Source organism: Gracilinanus agilis, chromosome 1 (genome assembly GCF_016433145.1).
Source record: "Gracilinanus agilis isolate LMUSP501 chromosome 1, AgileGrace, whole genome shotgun sequence".
In the NCBI taxonomy this organism is placed as follows: domain Eukaryota; kingdom Metazoa; phylum Chordata; class Mammalia; order Didelphimorphia; family Didelphidae; genus Gracilinanus; species Gracilinanus agilis.
Window position 1 is genome coordinate 751917038 of NC_058130.1, and position 18653 is coordinate 751935690.

The 18653-nt window shown below is 43.0% G+C and overlaps 3 protein-coding genes across 4 annotated transcripts in view; 1 reads left to right on the forward strand and 2 right to left on the reverse strand.

The window, feature by feature from the left end:
* RILPL1 (Rab interacting lysosomal protein like 1) overlaps positions 1-2841 on the forward strand; it is a 33720-nt gene extending 30879 nt beyond the window's left edge. The window contains exon 7 of the mRNA XM_044673146.1: positions 1894-2841. Coding sequence (XP_044529081.1) covers positions 1894-2038 — 145 coding nt within the window. The 3' untranslated portion in view covers positions 2039-2841. The remainder of the gene's footprint in view (positions 1-1893) is intronic.
* A 2459-nt stretch (positions 2842-5300) lies between these two features.
* Positions 5301-10626, reverse strand: SNRNP35 (small nuclear ribonucleoprotein U11/U12 subunit 35). Of its 2 annotated transcripts, none has more exons than XM_044658746.1 (2): positions 10495-10626; positions 5301-6443 (listed from the first exon to the last, which is right to left on the reverse strand). In XM_044658746.1, exon 2 carries the CDS (start codon positions 6438-6440, stop codon positions 5649-5651), a length of 792 nt encoding a protein of 263 aa, XP_044514681.1. In that variant the 5' UTR covers positions 6441-6443; positions 10495-10626; the 3' UTR covers positions 5301-5648. The 2 variants fall into 2 exon arrangements, with proteins under 2 accessions (XP_044514681.1, XP_044514680.1); XM_044658745.1 differs by having other exon boundaries at positions 10546-10612.
* A 6367-nt stretch (positions 10627-16993) lies between these two features.
* LOC123232331 (M-phase phosphoprotein 6-like) lies at positions 16994-17476 on the reverse strand. The gene has a single exon (XM_044658748.1). It carries the CDS (start codon positions 17474-17476, stop codon positions 16994-16996), a length of 483 nt encoding a protein of 160 aa, XP_044514683.1.
* Between the last annotated feature and the right edge of the window lie 1177 nt (positions 17477-18653).

Sequence of the window (18653 nt, forward strand, 5' to 3'; positions counted from 1 at the left end):
GGGGCTGTCAGGGGGAGGGAGGGGCCTTTATATTTTTTCCCAAGGCAGTTTTCAGAATTTCAAGTGTTTTTTAAATCCGTCTGTGACGGAATGACGTCTCACAAAAGGTTGGGAAACACGGCCTTACTGGGTCTTGTAATGAGACTGTAGGTCTGGGCTGAATCTGCTCTAATTTCTAGAGACTCTTAAGAACAGCAGGGTTGTGGGGTGGGGGAGAGGAAGTCAGGGAGGGAGAAAAAGCCCTAAGAACATAAAGAAGTCAGACTTTCACCAAATCCTCATCCCTGGGGTCAATGACAGGTTGTCTCAAGTTTTTCTGCTGAGCCCCGTGAAGAACTGTGTGATTGTGATTAAGTCATTTCTCAGGCCTTGATTTTCTTATCTGCAAAATAGGCAGAGGAGGTTTGGGCTTTTTGAGGCAGCATGGAGAGTTTAGAGGCCAGAGTTCTGGTTTTTGAGGTGACCTGGGGCCAATTCCAGGGACTGGGTAAATGTCTGATCTTGGGCAAGTCACTTCTGTGGAACTTGGTGTCCCATCTGTAAAATGAGGTGGTCACCCCAAGATGGTTTTTAAGGTCCCTTCCAGCTCCTCATTTACAGTCTTGGGATTTCCAAGATCCTTTCCAGCTATGATATTCTGTGAATCTCTGTTATGTAATACCTGAGTGACAACAGGAAAATCCCTTAACCTTTCTGGGCCTCTGGTTCTCCATTCGTAAAAAGAGAGAGGTTGGAATAGATGACCCTTAGGATCCTAAAGCTATAATCCTGCTAATTGGGAGGAGGAAGCAGTAAGTATAAAGGTGATTTTACAGGTGTGAGGCACCCTCATTACTGAAACAATACAGATCATTCTTTTACCTGTAAGGTATGGCCTTGGATTGTGGCCACTAAAAGGATAAGTGACTTGCCTAGGGTCAACCGACTCCAAGGTCATCCTTAAACCACAGGGCTTCAGCCCATTCCTGGCTCCAGGAGAAATTCTAGCTCTCAGAGTAAAGGCAAATGGTGAAAAGAAACTAGCTTAAATGACCATCTTTCATTCTAACCCACTGTGAGATCTTGGCAAGTCACTGGCACTAACCATTGCCTCAGTTTCCTCATCTCTAAAATAAGGAGAGTGTTGGTCTCATTGGCTTCTGCGATCTCTTCCAGCTCTGGATCTATAATCCAATCAAGTTAACTATTTTAATTAAGTTTTGCGGTTTTGTGGGATGGCCCCTTGAGGACAAACTCTCCTTCCAGTCCCCATCCTAGGAAAAAGTGCCTCTTCCTACAGTGAAGCTTGAAATGAACCTATGCAGAATGACTCACCCTGAATGCTTCTCTAACAGCTCTTCCCACTGCCTCCTTCTAAACTGGCACTGCCAGCTGGAGTCCCCACTCACTTCTGTGTGATCGCCCACACCCTTGCCCATTCGCTCCTGTTAGGTAGCTTGTTAACAGAGATGAATTCTTCAGCCTTTAAAAAAAATGGTCCATATAGCTTTTGCTGTTCCGTGATGGGGCTTCTGTCCTTTCCCACGCTGTCAATGTGGAAGACTTTACATAATTCTAAGAATGTTCCAGTATTTCTGGCATGAATGGGAAGGCGGAAGATTCATCCCATGTTGGGGCACCACTAGTCATTTTAATGCCGTCACACACACCGCCCACTGTGATGATGTGATGTGTGACACTTAGGGTGCCCCAGCCGCTGGCTGCTCCCCGGGAGAATAACTTTGTGATGTGCCTTCCGAGCTTCGAGTCTCTCTTTCACTAGTTGAAGTTGACCTGATTGCTTTGGTTGGTTGCGCTGTGTCTCCTTTTTGCACAATGTCAAATCAGGCATTGGGTAAGTACTAATTTTTCTCTTCCCTCCCACTCCCCACCCCTCTCTTCTTTCCCCAAAAGGTTTAGTTTCTTCTCACGGGACAAAAAACGCCTGGCCAACACGCAGAGAAACGTTCACTTCCAGGAGTCCTTTGGCCAATGGGCAGTCTCTCACAGAGATGACGGCTTCACCGAGCAAGGGCAAGAAGCCTTACAGCACCTGTGACTTTCACCCTCCTCCCTGGGCTCATGACCAGCTTGGCCATGTCTGACCTGGATGGTCAGGGACCAGGCAGCACCCAGAAACCTGACCTCATGGCCCTCGTGGTCGTGTATTTTTGGATGTACCTTCCACCCAGGGTCACTGAGCCACATGCTGTGTGCTCAGGACACCAGACTTCTACAGACTGACTGGGGATTCCTTAGTAATCATCATTTGTACCTGGGGGTGGGAATCATGGTTTAGCTGAGTGACTGTGTGACCCATACATATAGGTAGGGCATGGATTTAATGCTCCAGTAGTCTCTGGGCTGGCTTTCAAGCTCACTCCAGTAACACAGGCTTCTCTAAACCAAAAACACAGTGTATGGCACACTGACGGTAGCCAGCACACACTGGCACGGGGCAAAACTTGGTCTTTGGGCACTCTCTTACCCATCTTTTTTCTGTAATACAGAGGGGTGGGGTGGGAATTGGGAGGTGGTGGCAGCTCCTCATTAGTTCTGTTGATGACATGTTCAAAATGGCACAGGCAGAACTCTAACATTTGGCCAGGTTCCCCTGGGGCACCTTTTAGCACAAGCTCTAGGAGCTCTGTCTCAGGGTAGCATTCGCCAGTGGACAACAGGACCCCTTGACCTCACAACTGGAGGCAGCCGTGTCAGAAGCCAGGGGGTGGGCGTCGTACCCTGGGATTTAGTGCCTAAAGCATGTAGATACTGGTGTACGAGGTGAGTGTGCCTTGGGTTTTGCTGAGTTATATACAGTATTAACCAAACAAAAGAATTGCTAAAAATGATCAATTTTAACACATGGTCTGGGCCTTTTTTCTTGTCATTACTAAGTCACTCCTTACCCTGCTAAGACGACAGATGTAATAATGAGCCCCAGCTGAAGAAGCTCAGAGGGAGAGAATACTTGGCGTAAGATTGGCAGGACTCCTCCCTTCTCCTAGGGCTTTGGGCTGTGGGGAAGGAAGCAAAGGTGTCCCATGGCACTGTGTGCCAGACCCAAGGAAGTGCTTTGCATCTCCGGAAGCCAGATGAAGAGCAAACCAGTAGAAATGGTGGGTTGTATTCATCGTCGACTTCTTTTATTTCCTCCCAAGGTTCCTAAACTATAGGGTTTTGTTTTTTTAATTTTATTTAATTAATTTAGAATATTTTTCCATGGTTACATGGTTCATGTTCTTTCCCTCTCCTCCTCCCCCCAACTCCTGTAGCCGACACGCAATTCTAAACTACAGGTTTCGATACCATATTAAAAATTTGTAGAGGAATCCTTGCTGAAATGGGCACAAAGAAAGCAGCATGCTGGGTAGGAAAAACCAGAGATCTAGGGTCATTCTGCCCCTGCCCCTAACTGGCCGTACGACCTCCCGAGTCTCTCTTTCCTGGACCCTTCCAGCTCTAAAACTATGATCTAGTTACACAAGGTGATATCCGGGGTAGAGAAAAGGGAACCTGGCTAGCTCATTCCTATTTTTAATATAAAGAAATGAATTCCTTTTCGGCTCCTTGGAGAATAGAGAAATCCTACACTGGCAATTTACTAGGAAAATAGCATGTTCGTTTTCTAAAACTGTTTCTAACAGCTGGTGTCTATTTTAACACAGCAGGGTGGCACTGTTCTTTATGGGAAGTAAAGATGGAGGAGGAGATTTGTGCTATCTATTAGGGTAAAACCTAATAATGGTACAGTTTTTTAACTGGCATAAAATGGATACCTGTGGTTCAAGTAACATTTATTGAGCACCGATGATGTGTTATGGCCTAAGAAACAAATTAGACACTCCCTGAAGCATTTTCTTGAATTGTCAGAGTTACACTTATGTACAACAGATGTCTGTCAAGGTCTCTTTTTGAAAAGCATCTAAGGATGTAGGTGGCTCAATGGATAAGAGAACCAGGTCTAGAAACAGGAGGTCCTGGATTCAAATCTGGATTCAGACACTTCCTAGCAGTGTGACCCTGGACAAGTCACATAACCCCCAACTGCTTAGCCCTTATCACTCTTCTGTCTTGGAACCAATACTTAGTATTAATTTTATGACAAAAGTTGTAAGGATTAAAAAAAAAATCTAAGTACATCTAGTATATGTATATTAGAAGCATTGAGGTGGCCCAGTGGATGGAGCAGTAACTGGTCTAGAATCAGGAAGACTCAAGTTCAAATTAGGCCTCAGATATTTCCTAGCTGTATGTCATTTTGTAAGTTACTTAATCTACCTGCCTCGGTATCCATATCTGCAAAAAAAAAAAAAAGAGATAATAATAGCACCTATATGCAAATGTGAAACTTGAATAAGTTATTTGTGAAATGTTTTAAAATCTTAAGGCACTAGCTGTTATTATAATTATTATTATATTATTAGTTTATTATAGTAGCTTTTTCTTTTTAAACCCCTTACCTTCTCTCTTAGAATGGATATCAGTTCCAAGGCAGAAAAAAGCCCATTTTATTTATTTATTGTGCATCCTCAGAAGAAAGGAAACAAGCATTTGTTAAGGATCTACTATGTGCCAAAACCTGTCTAAAATAAGTCACTTTGTAGATTTAGGTTTAGCAAGCATTTGTTAAGCATCTATTAGGTATGTGCCAGGCACTCTGCTAAGTACTTTACAATTATTATCTCATTTGATTCTCACAACCACACTGTGAGAGAGGTGCTATTATTAACTTCATTTTACAGATGAGGAAACTGAGGCAAACATGATGACTTGCCCAGGGTCACACTGATAGGAAGTGTCTGAGGCCAGATTTGAACCTGGGTCTTCCTGACTCCAACTCTAGGGTTTTAGCGAATATGCCATCTATTTGCCTCTGCCTCAGTTCCTCCATATGTAAAAGGAGTCTGAATTCCCTGTGTCTAAGTTCTCTTCCAGCTCTAAGTCTATTTATCCCATGAGAATCCACTTTTGGCTCTGAAGGGGCAGTTGGGGGTGGGGGAGGGCAGATGATTGACAAGGACTCTTCCCCTCAGCTTAGCTTCTTTTTTTTTTTAAACCCTGATCTTACATCATAAAATCAATATTAAGAACTGATTCTAAGACAGAAGAGTACCAAGAGCTAGGCAATGGGGCTTAAGTGACTTTCCCAGGGTCATACAGCTAAGAAGTATCCAAGGGTAGATTTGAACCCAGGACAACTTCCCATCTCCAGGCCTGGCTCTCCATCCATTGAGCCATTTAGTTGTCCCCAGTGTTACTTTTCCATTTTATCTCCTTAGAAACAATCAGGTTAATACAGATTGCTGAAGTGACTAGACTGATCTGAAACAAATATTTATTTAGCAGCTGATTGTATACAAGGCCCTGATGGTACAAAGATGAGCAAAGTTTGAGCCTAGTTAGGATGCAGGGATAGAATATAATAAGGGTAATACAGGTTAGACTAGGAAAGTAGCAAAGGAGAGCTCAGGGGGAAGCTTTGGAAAACCTAAGGAGAAAAAGCCCACTTTGAGCTGGGCATGTAAAGGAAGACTTCATGGAGGTGGCAGCTGAGCCTTTTAGGAAGGGAGAAGAGGAAAGCATGCACCCCAAGCACTGGCGACGGACACCCATGCGGGTAAAGAGGAAAGGGAGAGAGATTTCATAGAGATGCCAAAAGTTCACGTCTATTTGTGTTTATCGTCATCCCTCTGCTTTTTTGAGTCTCGTTCTTTGCTCCTATCTCTTCTCTCTCGGTCTTTTCTCTCTCGGCCCCTGCTCCTCTCATCTCTGAAGTCTCTTTCTCTCTCTCTCTCCCTCTCATTCTCATCCCAGGACCTGGTGGTCTCCCTTTCTTGCCGTCTCTTCTCTCGGCCTCTGTCATGGTCTCTGGCCCTCCAGTCCCAGGTTCTATCTCGGGACCATTCTCTCCTTTCTCTCTGCCCCTCTCCATAGAAGTCACTTTTGAAAACTGGCAAGTTAATGGGTTTTCTAAAAGGCCGGTCACGTCCCCCAAACCTCAGTTGCCCGGATTCCTTTTTTCCACCAAACCCTCCTCCAAGTCTCCGAGGGATCCACCCTTTAAGGATTCTTTCCAGCTCATAGTCGACAAAGATCTCATGCTGATCAATAACCAGTCCATTGGCATCTCGGTAAGCTTTTAACAGAGATCGCTCCTCTTTGTACTCAATAAAAGCATAACGCTTTGAAAAGCCTGTGACCACATCCCGGACCAGCCGCAGCTTCCTGATGTCACCATATCTGCTGAAGACATCTTTCAGCTTTTCTTCTGTTGTCTGCAAGTTCAGCCTGCCCACGAAGAGAGTGAGGTGGGGATCCCCAGACACCCCTTTGTTGGGGACGTAGCGTGCCAGCATTGCCCGCCAGATGGCACGGTCATGGGGCTCTTCATCGGTACCATCGATGCTCCCAGCCTTGAGAGGATCATATTCTTTGGCAATGGGCATCCACTCATTCATTCTCTAGAAAAGCAGGAGACAGTGAGTATTCTTGTCTGATGTGTATTAGTATTTGAGAAGGCAAGAAATTTACCCACACCATTTGTTGAGCCAACCAGCCAAAACCTAGGTCTCCCAAGAATGATTCTACTGCTTCTAGTAATACTAGTAGTAAGGTTTGCAAAGCACTTTAAGGATTTTCATCGGTGATCCTCATAGTACTCCTATGGGGCAGGAACTGTAAGTATAATTATCTCCATTTTGCAGGGGAGGGAACTGAGGCTCACAAGTTACATGACTTGCCCAGGCTCACAGTGTCTAAGGCAAGATTCAAACCCTGGTCCCTCCTGACCCCATCTAACAAGCCTTCCACTCCATGGCACTACCTCCTGTTTCAGCTGGATAAGACTACAACCCTGTTGTAAGAAAGTAATTCTAGCTCTATACCCTGCTTCTGGCAGGGATCAGGCTTGGGCCAGCCCTGGTCTCATGGGGGGAGTTCAAGGCTAAATTTCTTCCTGACTAGTCAAATCCCTGAAGCTGGGGATCACTTTCTGCCTAAAAGAAGGAGAATTAATTGCAATGGTAATTTCGCCCCAGCAAGCCTGCAATGCAGATGACATTCTTTCAGTACATGGTAATTAATTCATAGGAATCCTTATTGGAATAATAAAGTGCCTGCCAACATTTAAGACACTGCCAATGCTTATATAACCCTCTAGCAACTCCACAGCCAAAAGTGAAATAGGCTTTTAAAAAAATGGGCTCTACAAAGCAAGCAAAACAGTTCTCTATTCCTACCAGCATCCTTCTGTAATACACCCTCAAACTTCACTTTCCCTGGGGCTATACCCCAAAAAAACACCTTGACAGACTATCTGGCCCTCTTTCACCCTAATCAAACACATGCCTTTTCCCCCACTCTAAAACTCTACCTTAGTAAGATAGAAACAATTCTGCCCATATAGGTTTAACGGGTATGTTACTTTGTTGAGGGGACTGATTATTTGGGGGCACAATACTGTTTAGGTGAAGTAACCTAATATTATAAAAAACTACAAGGCAATGTACAAATGGACAAATTTAAAAATACTGACTGGGCTGACCAATAAATTATGTAAATGAAATCCTCAGGGATCTGAAAGTCACTTAATAAAACTGGTTCACCTTTGTATGGCCAAAGAGTTTATTTGTCACAACCACCCAATAAGGTAGTGTGAAAGAGGGCAAGAACACTGGACCTGTAGTTAGGAGATCTGGATGCAAATTCTGATGTGGGTACTTCCTAAAATTCAGAAAAGACACCTGGAGAGACTCCAGAGAGAGTCATGCCATATGAGGATCAGATGAAGGCAGTGAAGCCATGAGAAGAGGTCTGAAGTCAGCTATGCAAAAAGGAAGTCAAGAGTTCTCTTGCTTGGCCCCCAGAGGGCACAAAACTTAAACAAATACTCATAGTTGGGTTTCTGGTTAATACTAACAAAGCAATCCGGAAACAGACTGGGCTGCTAGGGAGGCAAAGGGCTCCCTCACACTGGAGGATTCCAAGCCAAGACTGACCACCATTTGCCTGAAAGGTAAGAGAACAAATTCTTCAGGTACAGATTAGACTAGATACTCTCCAAGTTCTCTGTGCCAACTCTGTGATTCTGAAGAAAAAAATTACAGGTTTTCATAGCCTTAGTATCCTTTCTTATAAAATAAAAAGGCTAGACTAGATTCTGTACAAAGACCTAGCAGCAAAACGACAATGTGCTCCCAGGATTTCAGGCCTGGCAGAAGGTGGGGGGCCTCATTTACCTTGGGGCTTTGAGTGTGGCCAGGGCTGGGGACAGCCAAAGACCCACAGCAAGGTTTCAGGAAGTAGAATGAGCTGCTTTACCCTCCAGTGTTTCTAAGTGGTTGCTCAAACTTTAATTTAATTTTAATTTTTTTTTTATTTTAAACCCTTAACTTCTGTGTATTGACTTATAGGTGGAAGAGTGGTAAGGGTGGGCAATGGGGGTCAAGTGACTTGCCCAGGGTCACACAGCTGGGAAGTGTCTGAGGCCAGATTTGAACCTAGGACCTCCCATCTCTAGGCCTGGCTCTCAATCCACTGAGCTACCCAGCTGCCCCCCTGCTCAAACTTTAAAAAGAAAGTAAACCTGGAAAATGTAATTATCATGCTTTCTGGCCAGCAGGATGCCAAGCCCAACTAAGCTGCCAGAGATTTCAATTTAATTCAGAGCTGGAGAGGTCCTCAGAGACCATGTAGTCTAAAACCTCCCTTTAACATATGAAAACTCCGAAAGCTAAAAAATGAAGGGCCTTGCCTAGTTCTTTCTTTAATACTGAGTCTCCATTCCAAAGCAGAAGAAGGGTAAGGGTTAGGCAACTGGGGTTAAGTGCCCCAGGGTCACACACAGCCAGGAAGTGTCTAAGGCTACATTTGAACTCAGACCTCCTAGTCTCCTGGCCTAGCTCTCTAACCCTTGACCCACCTAGCTCTCTCCCAGCTCTGCTTATTTCTTAAGTAACAAAGCTAGAATTGGAACCTAGGGATTCTGACTCCAGATGGAGGGCTTTTGCAGCTAACACTACTTTGCCTCCACTATTCCTAGTGGTCTTTCAGCAGGTCTCATATTCAGTATATTGTGAAGAAGATTCCCATCAGTCAGGAGGATGGACCACATGACCTTTTCAGTTCCTAAAATGATTAATATTTAAATCTGGAAGGGGCCTAAGAGATTATTTGTCAACCAAACAACAAACATTTATTGAACTACAACTAAATGGTAGTTTTAGTGGTAGTGCTGGGCCAGGAGACAGGAAGACCTGAATTCAAATCTGGCCTAAGATACATACTAGCTGTGTGATTCTGGGCAAGTCACTTCAACCTGATAGCCTTAGTTTTCTCATCTGTAAAATGAGTGAAAAAGGAAATGGCAAACCAACAAGTATCTTTGCCATGGAGTCATAATGAGTTGGATATGCCTGAACAACAAATAACACTAATTAGGAGCTCCTAAGGAGCTGGGACATCATACATTGCATCCCCACACTTCCGGGAATAAGAAAAGAGCCTGATAAATATTTATTGACAAGTCTGCATTCCAGCCAGGGAGAGCCTGTCAAGAAAGAAGAGGAAGGATGCAATGTCATGTACAGGGTTAGCCAACAAGCCTCTGGCTGGAATACAGTGGATGATGCAACGTGCAAAGTCTAGAATGCTAGGCTGGAGCCAGCTGGTGGAGGGTGTTAACTTGATCCTGGAGGCAACATTCGGGAGCCACTGGGGTTTTCCGAGTAGGGAAATCACCAATCACATAAACAGATTAGCTTTTTAGTAATAGCACGTTAGAGATCCACAGAACAGTCGCACTGAGTAAATAACTGGCTGGATTGATCGCTTGGGCTGCTGCGGATGGCGAGGGGGGGGGGGGGACCAATTAGCAGCTATTGCAGTGGTTCAGGTGAGAGGAAATAAGGGCCAAAACCCGGGAGTGGCTGTGTCTCCGCAGAGAAAAGAGGGCAGATGGGAGAGAAGCCTCATGGCTTGGCAGAACTAAAGGTTTCTCTTTTTAAATGTCCTATAAAAAAGTGGCAAGCAACCTTTTTCTGACTCCCTAGAGTCCTTCCAGTTTGCCCCGTCAGTCTCCGCAGCTAGGGAAACCCAAGCCCGGTACCACGTGCATACCTCGCAGGCTGTGCCCTCCACGCCCTCCGGACGAGCCGCGCCTGCGCAGCCCATCCCCTCTCGTGATCTCCTCCACCAACCGCAAGCAGGGGAGGACCAGAGCCGAAGCCGGAACTCCACGATGGAGCATGCGCAGTTGGCCACCGGGAAGCTAGGTTTCCCTGTCCAGAGCCGCCCAAATCTCCCCGCCTCTCTTAGCTGGAAGCCTAAGCTTCGCCGCTTCACTAATAGGCCGCGGAGCACATCGTGTCTCAGACCCCACCCCAGCCTGGGCATCCTAACTCAAACAGGGCCGCCGTCTTTGCCAATCTCCAACATGGCGGCTAGTGCCCAGGGTCGTATAGAAATGTTCCTGGTGATGGGGCAAAATGGGTCTGGTACTGGACACGCACCCACCTTTCCTCCTTCCCCATCCACTCGGGCCCGAAAGCAGTTGTCTCCACTTACCCTCCACCGGGATCTAGGTTCGCTCTTTAACTGAGGACTTGGCCCGCCTCCAACTTCCGGGAAACCGCGCGCGAGACTTGATGTTGGGTGCAGCGGTATTAGTGCCGCAGATTACTGCCTTCCTCCTTCAAACAAGAAAAAAAAGTCTTATATATATATTATTCCAAGTTAGGGAATTAATTGTATTACACCTAAAAAATGGAGAATGTCATTTTTCTGATCGTTAAAACGAAGGAAAAGACCTTTTTTTTTTTGCCAAAATAATTTTTAGCAAAGCGTGTGCTGGAATGTGCTGTTTTGAAAGCGCAGATAGGATGGTGAGCACGTGGAGGAGGGGGTGCGCCCGGGCCGGGGGAGGACTGTTCCCCCCTGTCCTCTCCTTCCCCCTAGTTAGTCCATACACACCACCCCGTCTTCTGCTGGAAAGGGAGGAGGATGGAGTGGGATATGGAGTCAAGTAGAGGGGAAGGAAGCTTTAGACAAGGCAAGGAGCTTCATGGTCACTTAGGCCAAGCTGTTTTACAGATGAGGAAACTGGGTGGAAGTGACTTGTGCAGTGGTCATCCAGGACTCAAACACTAGGTAATAATATTATAGAATCAAATCTGGGTGAAAAGTACCCCAAAAAGGGTCATCTAGTTAAGTCTCCCATTTTGTAAAGCAAGAAACAGGCTCCCTTGGGTTTAATTGACTCTGAGAGAGAAAGTAAGGTTTAATAAGAGAGTGTGTGGAAATTCTGAGTCTAGCAAGTCTAGCAGTGCCATTTTCCAAGAGCATGTGGGCACTTTATGTCTCTGTGTCACAATACTTCTCAAAATATTCCAAACTTTGGTGTCATGATTATATCTGGTATGGTGATCTGTGATCAGTGATCTTTGACATTTCATTATAATTGTTTTAGGGTTCTATGAATAGTGCCCATATAAAATAAATATTGTGTGCGTTCTGACTGCTTCACTGACTGGCTGTTCCTAGTCTCTCCCTTTCCCCTGGCTTCTCTATTCCTTGAGACACAACAATACTAAAGAATATTAATAAACTGAGTTGATAAAGCATTGTCAGAGTATGGGATTAACTCCAGTTCTGAAGGCAGTTCTACTTTGGGTAAAATGCCATCAAACAGCATTCCATATGCTACAGAGAAATCTTATATGAAAGGAAGATTCAATTGGTGCCAAAAACTTCACTGCTGGCTTATTTTTTTTTAAATCCTTAACTTCTGTGTATTGGCTCCTAGGTGGAAGAGTGGAAAGGGTGGGCAATGGGGGTCAAGTGACTTGCCCAGGGTCACACAGCTGGGAAGTATCTGAGGTCGGATTTGAACCTAGGACCTCCCATCTCTAGGCCTGACTCTCAATCCACTGAGCTACCCAGCTGCCCACTGCTGGCTTATTTTTAAGAAATGGCCATGACCACCCTGACCTTCAGCAGCACCAGTCAGTCAGCAGCCATCAGTATTGAGGTAAGAGCCAACCACAACCACCAACAAAAAACATACAACTCTCAAAAGGTTCAGATGCTGGTTAGCCTTTTTTAGCAAAAAAAGTATTCTAAGTTATGCAGGTTTTTGAGACATAATACTATTGCCCTCTTAATAGAGCACATTATAGTATAAACATAACTTTTATATGCACTGGGAAATTTAAAAATTCATATGACTCCCATTATTTGAATAATCACTTTATTGCAGTGGTCTGGAACTGAAACCTCAATATCTCTGAGGTTTGCCTGTAATGCTTTAAGATTTATAAGCAGGTTGGGAAGACTTCTATAATTTTATTAAGACATACAATGATGTCCACTTCTCTTATAGAGTGTCATATTCAAACTCTGGGAGTTGTGAGTCTCACCTTGATTGACAGGTGAAGACAGTTGGAGACATGGGAATGTTCCCAGAGGCTGTGAGAACAAGAGGAAAGGCAGTTGGCCAGAGGATATAAATTTCCTGACAGCCATTTGACAAAGGGGCCTTTTGGTTTTGGAACCCTTGGCCTGGAACCCTTGGCCTTGGACATTGATCTGATCTTGGAGCATTGACCTGTGGATCTGACTGTGGGCCCTCTGGTTCTCTCTGAATTCCCCCTAGATATTTAGACATCTGAACCATCATTAGATATTTAGGTATCCGGGCCTGGGTGGGAACCGGGAAGAGGGAAGGAGAAGAAGCAGAGGAAGGTAAGGGAGGTATTTCCTGACAGCTGTAGGACTGACATAACAACTGGCAATAAGAAGCTGAGAGGGATTGTTGATATCTGTAGCAACCAAGCAGATTGCTTTCTCTGGTTTGGCCGTGGCCAAGCTGAGCCAGAGGAGGTGAAGAACAAGAGCTCCAGCATTACTGAAATAGCCTACAGTCCTGAGGGATTAGTGATCATAGCCATTAGTGACAAGGTCTCCTATCCCCAATCTGATCCTGATTATTCCTTTCCCTTATTAACATCTATAGATAAAGTTTATTAAGTACCTTCCTGAGTAGTTATTACATCACAACTCTTGGGGAGGGAGCAACGCAGTCAGATGAAAATGTTATCCAAGGCTAATAAAGCCCAATATTAATAATCAATTCAACCCCAGGTGGGACCTGAAAGGGTTACCCATCCACCTGACCTTTAGGGATCCTGCCTGGGTGCTGTTATCAAGAAGGGGCAGTTATTATAACATCCAGCTGACTGACAGGACTCGGGTGTCCCTGCCCCAGCTATCAAGGGAATCCAAAGCACAGCTTCCCTGATTAATATACCCTATAATAACTAGAATAGTAGTAAAGATACCTTCTTTATAACCAGAGAAGAATAACAAAAGAAGGGAAATGACTGGCCTAAACTTTTCAACTCAATCATGTGGAATATTCATTTTCAATTAGTAAATTTAACAAATAATTTGAGAGAGACATGCCTGAGCTCTGAACTTGGAAAACCCCTAGATTTGGAGTTGGAGGAATTTACTAGTAGTGTGACCTGAAGCAGATCCCTTCATTTCAGGCCTCAAACGTCCTTTTCGTTAAAATGACTAAATCTCTGAAAGGTAAAAACTCCTCTTTTCACTCTCAGGAATCATCGCCTTATTTCCCTTGGAAATACTAATTAACTAGTTAACCCTTAGCTTCTCTATATCTATTAGAGTATACAAAGCCTCCCTTCTGATGGAGAGGTAAATTAGCCTGCTAAGGACATCACTTAATATTTTGGCTTTTGTCTCTCTAATGCTTTTGCCCTCTTATAATGTGTACTGTGTCCTCAACCTGATGGAAAGAAAGCCAGTCAATGGTCACTTAACCAATTACTTAGGGTTTTTTCTTGTTCTTTTTTAAAAAATCCTTACATTCTGTCTTAGAATCAATACTTTTTATCTGTTCCCAGGTAGAAGAGAGGGCTAGACAGTTGGGGGTTAAGTGACTTGTCCAGGATCACAGAGCTAGGACATGTCTGAGGTCAGATCTCTAGCCCTGACTCTTAATCCACTGAGCTACCTAACTACCCTCAAACATTTAAAATTTTAAAACAAACCAGTATAGGAGGGGCACAAGTAGTCCAGGGAAGAAAAATAGATTTTTTTGCAGGATCAAGAGAGGAAAGATGTTTCTCCAGCCTTTACATAGGTCTGGCTATTGCATTAGACCAGGACAGAGGTGATGAGGGCTTGAAGCCAGCCTAAACTAGGGTGATAGCTGTGTGAGAGGAGACAAGGGGATGCGTAGGAGGTACGTGATGGTAGAAATGTTAAGATTTGCCAACAGATTAGATCTGTGGGATGAGTGAGAGTGAGGCCTGGAAGAAAATGCTGAGGTTGTGTACCTGGATGATAGGAAGGATGTTGGTGGCCTCAGCAGTAATAGGGAAGTTCTATTGGGAAGGACAGTGAGTTCTGGTTAGACATGATGCATTTGAGATGCCTACAAGACATCCAACTTAAGCTCTCTAATAGGCAGTTGCTGATGCAATATCAGAATTCAGGAAAGAGAGTAGGTAAGTTCATCTGGGAATCATCTCTATGGAGACGATAATTGACCCCATGAGAGCTGATGAGAGTACCAGTACCTGTCTAAGAGAAAAGAAAAGTGGTTCCAGGATAGAGATATGGAGGGGGGTGGACAGTGCCAAGCCTACAGAGAGCTCAAGGAAGATCAGGATTGAGAGATCACTGACACCTTTGGAGACAGCAGTGAATATGAGATCAGATGCCAATTGCTGAGGGTTCAGAAGCAAATGAGAGAAATGGAATCAGTCAATCAACAAACATTTATTAAGCACCCTCTGGACGCCAGACCCTCAGCTAAGCTCTGGGGACACAAAAAGGCAAAAATCAGTCCCTGCCCTTGAGGAGTTCACATTCTAATAGGGGAGACAACATACAAGCAGCTTTGTACAAATAAGATACACACAACATTAATTGGAAATTATCTCAGAGAAGGGCCAAGTCTTATAGGAAATAGGAAAAGAAAAGCCTTCTTGGCAGAAGGTAGGATTTAACCTGAGATTTGAAGGCAGCCAGGAGGTAGAGATAAGGAGAGAGAATTCCAGGTACTGGGGACAGGTAGGTACCACAGTGAATAGAGCACCAGGCCTGGAGACAGGAGAACCTGGACTCAAATCAAGCTTCAGACACTTCCTAGCTGTGTGACCCTGTGCAAGTTGCTTAATTCCAGTTGTCTAACCCTTACAGATCTTCTGTCTTAGAATAGTTACCTAAGAAGGTAAGGACCAAAAAAAAAATCTAAAAGATTGGCTAAAAAGTGGAGATATTAAAGACAATCTGCTAGAGAAGATAGAAGATGAAGATGGAAGAGGGTGGCATCGCGAGTGCATATAGAGGGATTTGTTTTGGCAAGAAACGAGGGTGGAAATACATGTCAAGGTCTTCAGCAGAGACGCAGGGATTGTAGGCAGTGTCATGGGAGGCTAGAAGAGGAAAGAGGTTTGGAACAGCAACTGCAGAAAGGTAGTGAACTGATTAGGGCCCAGGAGGTGGTGGGCCTTGCTAAAGTGTTAAGAGGAGATAACATTAATTTATATTGTCCCCAGTCACTGTTTATTTGTAAAAGAGAAAGTGGAACTAGTGATCAGTGAGGTCCCTACATTTCTGAAATTAGGACTTTAAGATTGAGAGTTGGGGAACAGCAAGGTGACTCAGAGTCAGACCTAGAGATGGAAGGTTCTGGGTTTGAATGTGGTCTCAGACACTTTCTAGTTGTGTGATCCAGGACAAGTCACTTAACCCCCATGGTCTAGCCCTTACTGCTTCTTCTGCCTTGGAACCAATACACAGTACTTATTTTTTTTTTAAATTTTAATAACAAATTTCCACATGAGTTTTCCAAAGTAATCCAATTTGCCTCCCACTTTTCCTCCCTGCCCCATCCCAGAGCTGGCAAGCAATTCAATCTGAGTTATACATGTAGTATCATGCAAAACATATTTCCATCTTATTTATTTTTTAATATTTTAAAATTTATTAATTAAAATGAATAAATAAAAATAAAAGGCATCTAAGTGTGTAAGGGAGAAATATGAAAGGAAGAGTTATTGAGAAGATAACAATGTACATTTTTAAGGCATTAATAAAAAGTTTTTGCAAAAAAATTTTATGTACCACATTACTAATTTAATAGAATTATAAGGGGAAAGTTAATTCCTGGCTTAGTACCAATAAGACAATATCAATATCATCATAAAGGAGGCTCTATAGCACCTGCCCTGATTCTACCACTAAACTAACTTCCACCAGCTACCCTGAACCTAACTAGACATCTTTACTTCCATATGTGAATTTCCCTAAAGTTGAAAAATAAAATTTAACAACTTTCTACCAAAAAAATCTGCTCTTTATTCCCCATGTTTATATATTTCAATTTTTATAAAGATATTTTATTTTACCAATTACATGTAGTAATAAATTTCTGTATGAGTTTTCCAAAGTTATATAATCTAATCTGTCTCTCTCCCTATTTTTTTTATTTAAGAAAAATATATTAAATATTTACTATAGCCAAAGCACTTGTTCTAGTGTTGTGGGTGCTTCAATTAAAACACAATCATATCTATGCTTTTTTTTCCCTTATTCTCAAATAGATTTATTGGCTTGTCTTAGTTAATATTTTTAAATAAAATACAAACATACCCAGGACAATTTAAACAGTACTGTCACTTTATATCCAAGATTTTGAAATAAATGATCAGGCAAAGGAAACAACTATTCTCTCAACTCAAATGCCTTAGGAAACAATTGCCTATCTTTGTTATGTTTTACAAATCAAGGCTGAAGATCCCACAGTCAAAGACAACCCCTTAGCCAAGGATGTATAACATTCATCATATATCTGTTTCTGGAACAGAATATGTTTCAAAAGTTACAAATTTCTTTTTAAGTATAATAATATTAATAATAAACCAGTTCTAATTAGAAATAGTTTCAAAATATATAAAAGAACTTCCTGCATATTTTATTTAGTCTAATCCTGAGGCTTTAAAAATGTCTTCTTAGCTTTAACTGGTCTTATGTTACCATTTTCATCTTCATCATACTGTGCTCGATCTCTTTTTTTAGCAAACTTCTTTCCAATTGTGCCCACCAAAGTTTCGTATCTTCTGGCCATTTCTTCATCAGACACATCAGCCTCCATTGTTACATCTTCAACTTCTTCCTCTTTGTGTTTGGCATTCATTTGGACCATTAATTTCTCAATTTCTGGATTAAACCCTCTGAATGACATTCTTCCATACAAAAGATCTTCACAAAGCATAAAGCTCTGCTCCTCTATTATGAAACTCTCTTTCTCCTTAAGTTCAGGTAAATCCAAGTACCAGTGTTCTTCACTGATTATTTTCTTTTCTTCCTCTTCTAGTTGTTTTTTAATTTCTGCATCCAACCCCCTTTGCATGAACTTCATCCGCATCAGTTTCTTGGACAGCTTCGGTTTAGACGTGGCCACCATGGCTCCTCCACCAGTCTCCCCTGGGAAAAGTTAGCAAAAATAGGGAGACTTCAATTTTCCAAAATGCCAACCTTAATTCTCTGATATTCTGAAGCACCCAATGAAGTATTCCAGGAGTCAGAGTCTAAGTTTAAGTTGAGCTCCAGGCCTACAATCTAAACCGCAGTCTCCAGCGAAGCTCCTTTGAAGACTATCTCCAGGAGACACTCTCTTCAGACTATCTTCTCAAAGACAAGGATTTTGTGGGTTTTATGGTGGCTCCTTGTCTCCTCCCCTCTTCACAGGGGCCAATCACAGTTTCCAAATTGTGTCTGTGGGACTGACTTCTCACCTTCTGAAGCTTAAGTTCTCACCTTCTGAAGGTTAAGTTCTCATCTAAGGGTGTAAATTTTCTAAAATTCATCTTCTGGAGAGGTGAATATGAATCCTGGCTGATTGAGTTTCTGAGGGTATGAATTCACCAAGTGGTTTGTGAGCTCCTCTCCAAAAGGTGGACAAAGGAGAGTTAATCCTTTCTTCACAATCTAGTGATTTACTTAAGTTAGTGTTAACTCAGGATAGACAATAAATAATTCTCTTTCATATATGGTGTTATTAAATTATGCAAGATACATGAAGTATGGGCTTATCTGAAATTAAGGCAGAGTATGATCAGCAGAAGCCCAACAGCATAAACATTGAATGCAATCCTGACAAGCATAAGCGCGCCATTACCCTCAGCCGCTGCTACCTCATCTGCCTCGCTGCTGCCTACACAGCTGCAGACAAGCTCCATCTTATTCATTTTTGTAAGTGAATAATCATATAAAACCAAAACCCTAAGACAAAACTCCAAATAAACAAGAGATAAATCATATGCTTCCATCTGTATTTTGTTGTGTGCAGATACAAAGCATGGAATCCCTGCAAAGGTACAGGGAGAGCCTCACCCAGAATTCCAGGGGACCCCCCTGGAGAACTTTGGGTGAGGGGCAGTTGAGAAGGGTTGAAGACAGTTAATTTGTGGGAATGGATGTGAGCAGACTCTCTGCTTGATTCTCCTGACTTGGGGTTTCTCCTGAGAAACCATTGTAGTATAAGCTAGTGATTTCTACTCATAGGGTTAGCCTATTTGTTATTACTATTCTTCATTAATACAATTATATAATTACTTAGTGATTAGAGAGTAAGATATTTA

Bases quoted from the DNA above. Each gene is read 5' to 3' on its own strand.
- SNRNP35 (XM_044658746.1), bottom strand. From the start codon at position 6,440: ATGAATGAGTGGATGCCCATTGCCAAAGAATATGATCCTCTCAAGGCT.
- LOC123232331 (XM_044658748.1), bottom strand. From the start codon at position 17,476: ATGGTGGCCACGTCTAAACCGAAGCTGTCCAAGAAACTGATGCGGATG.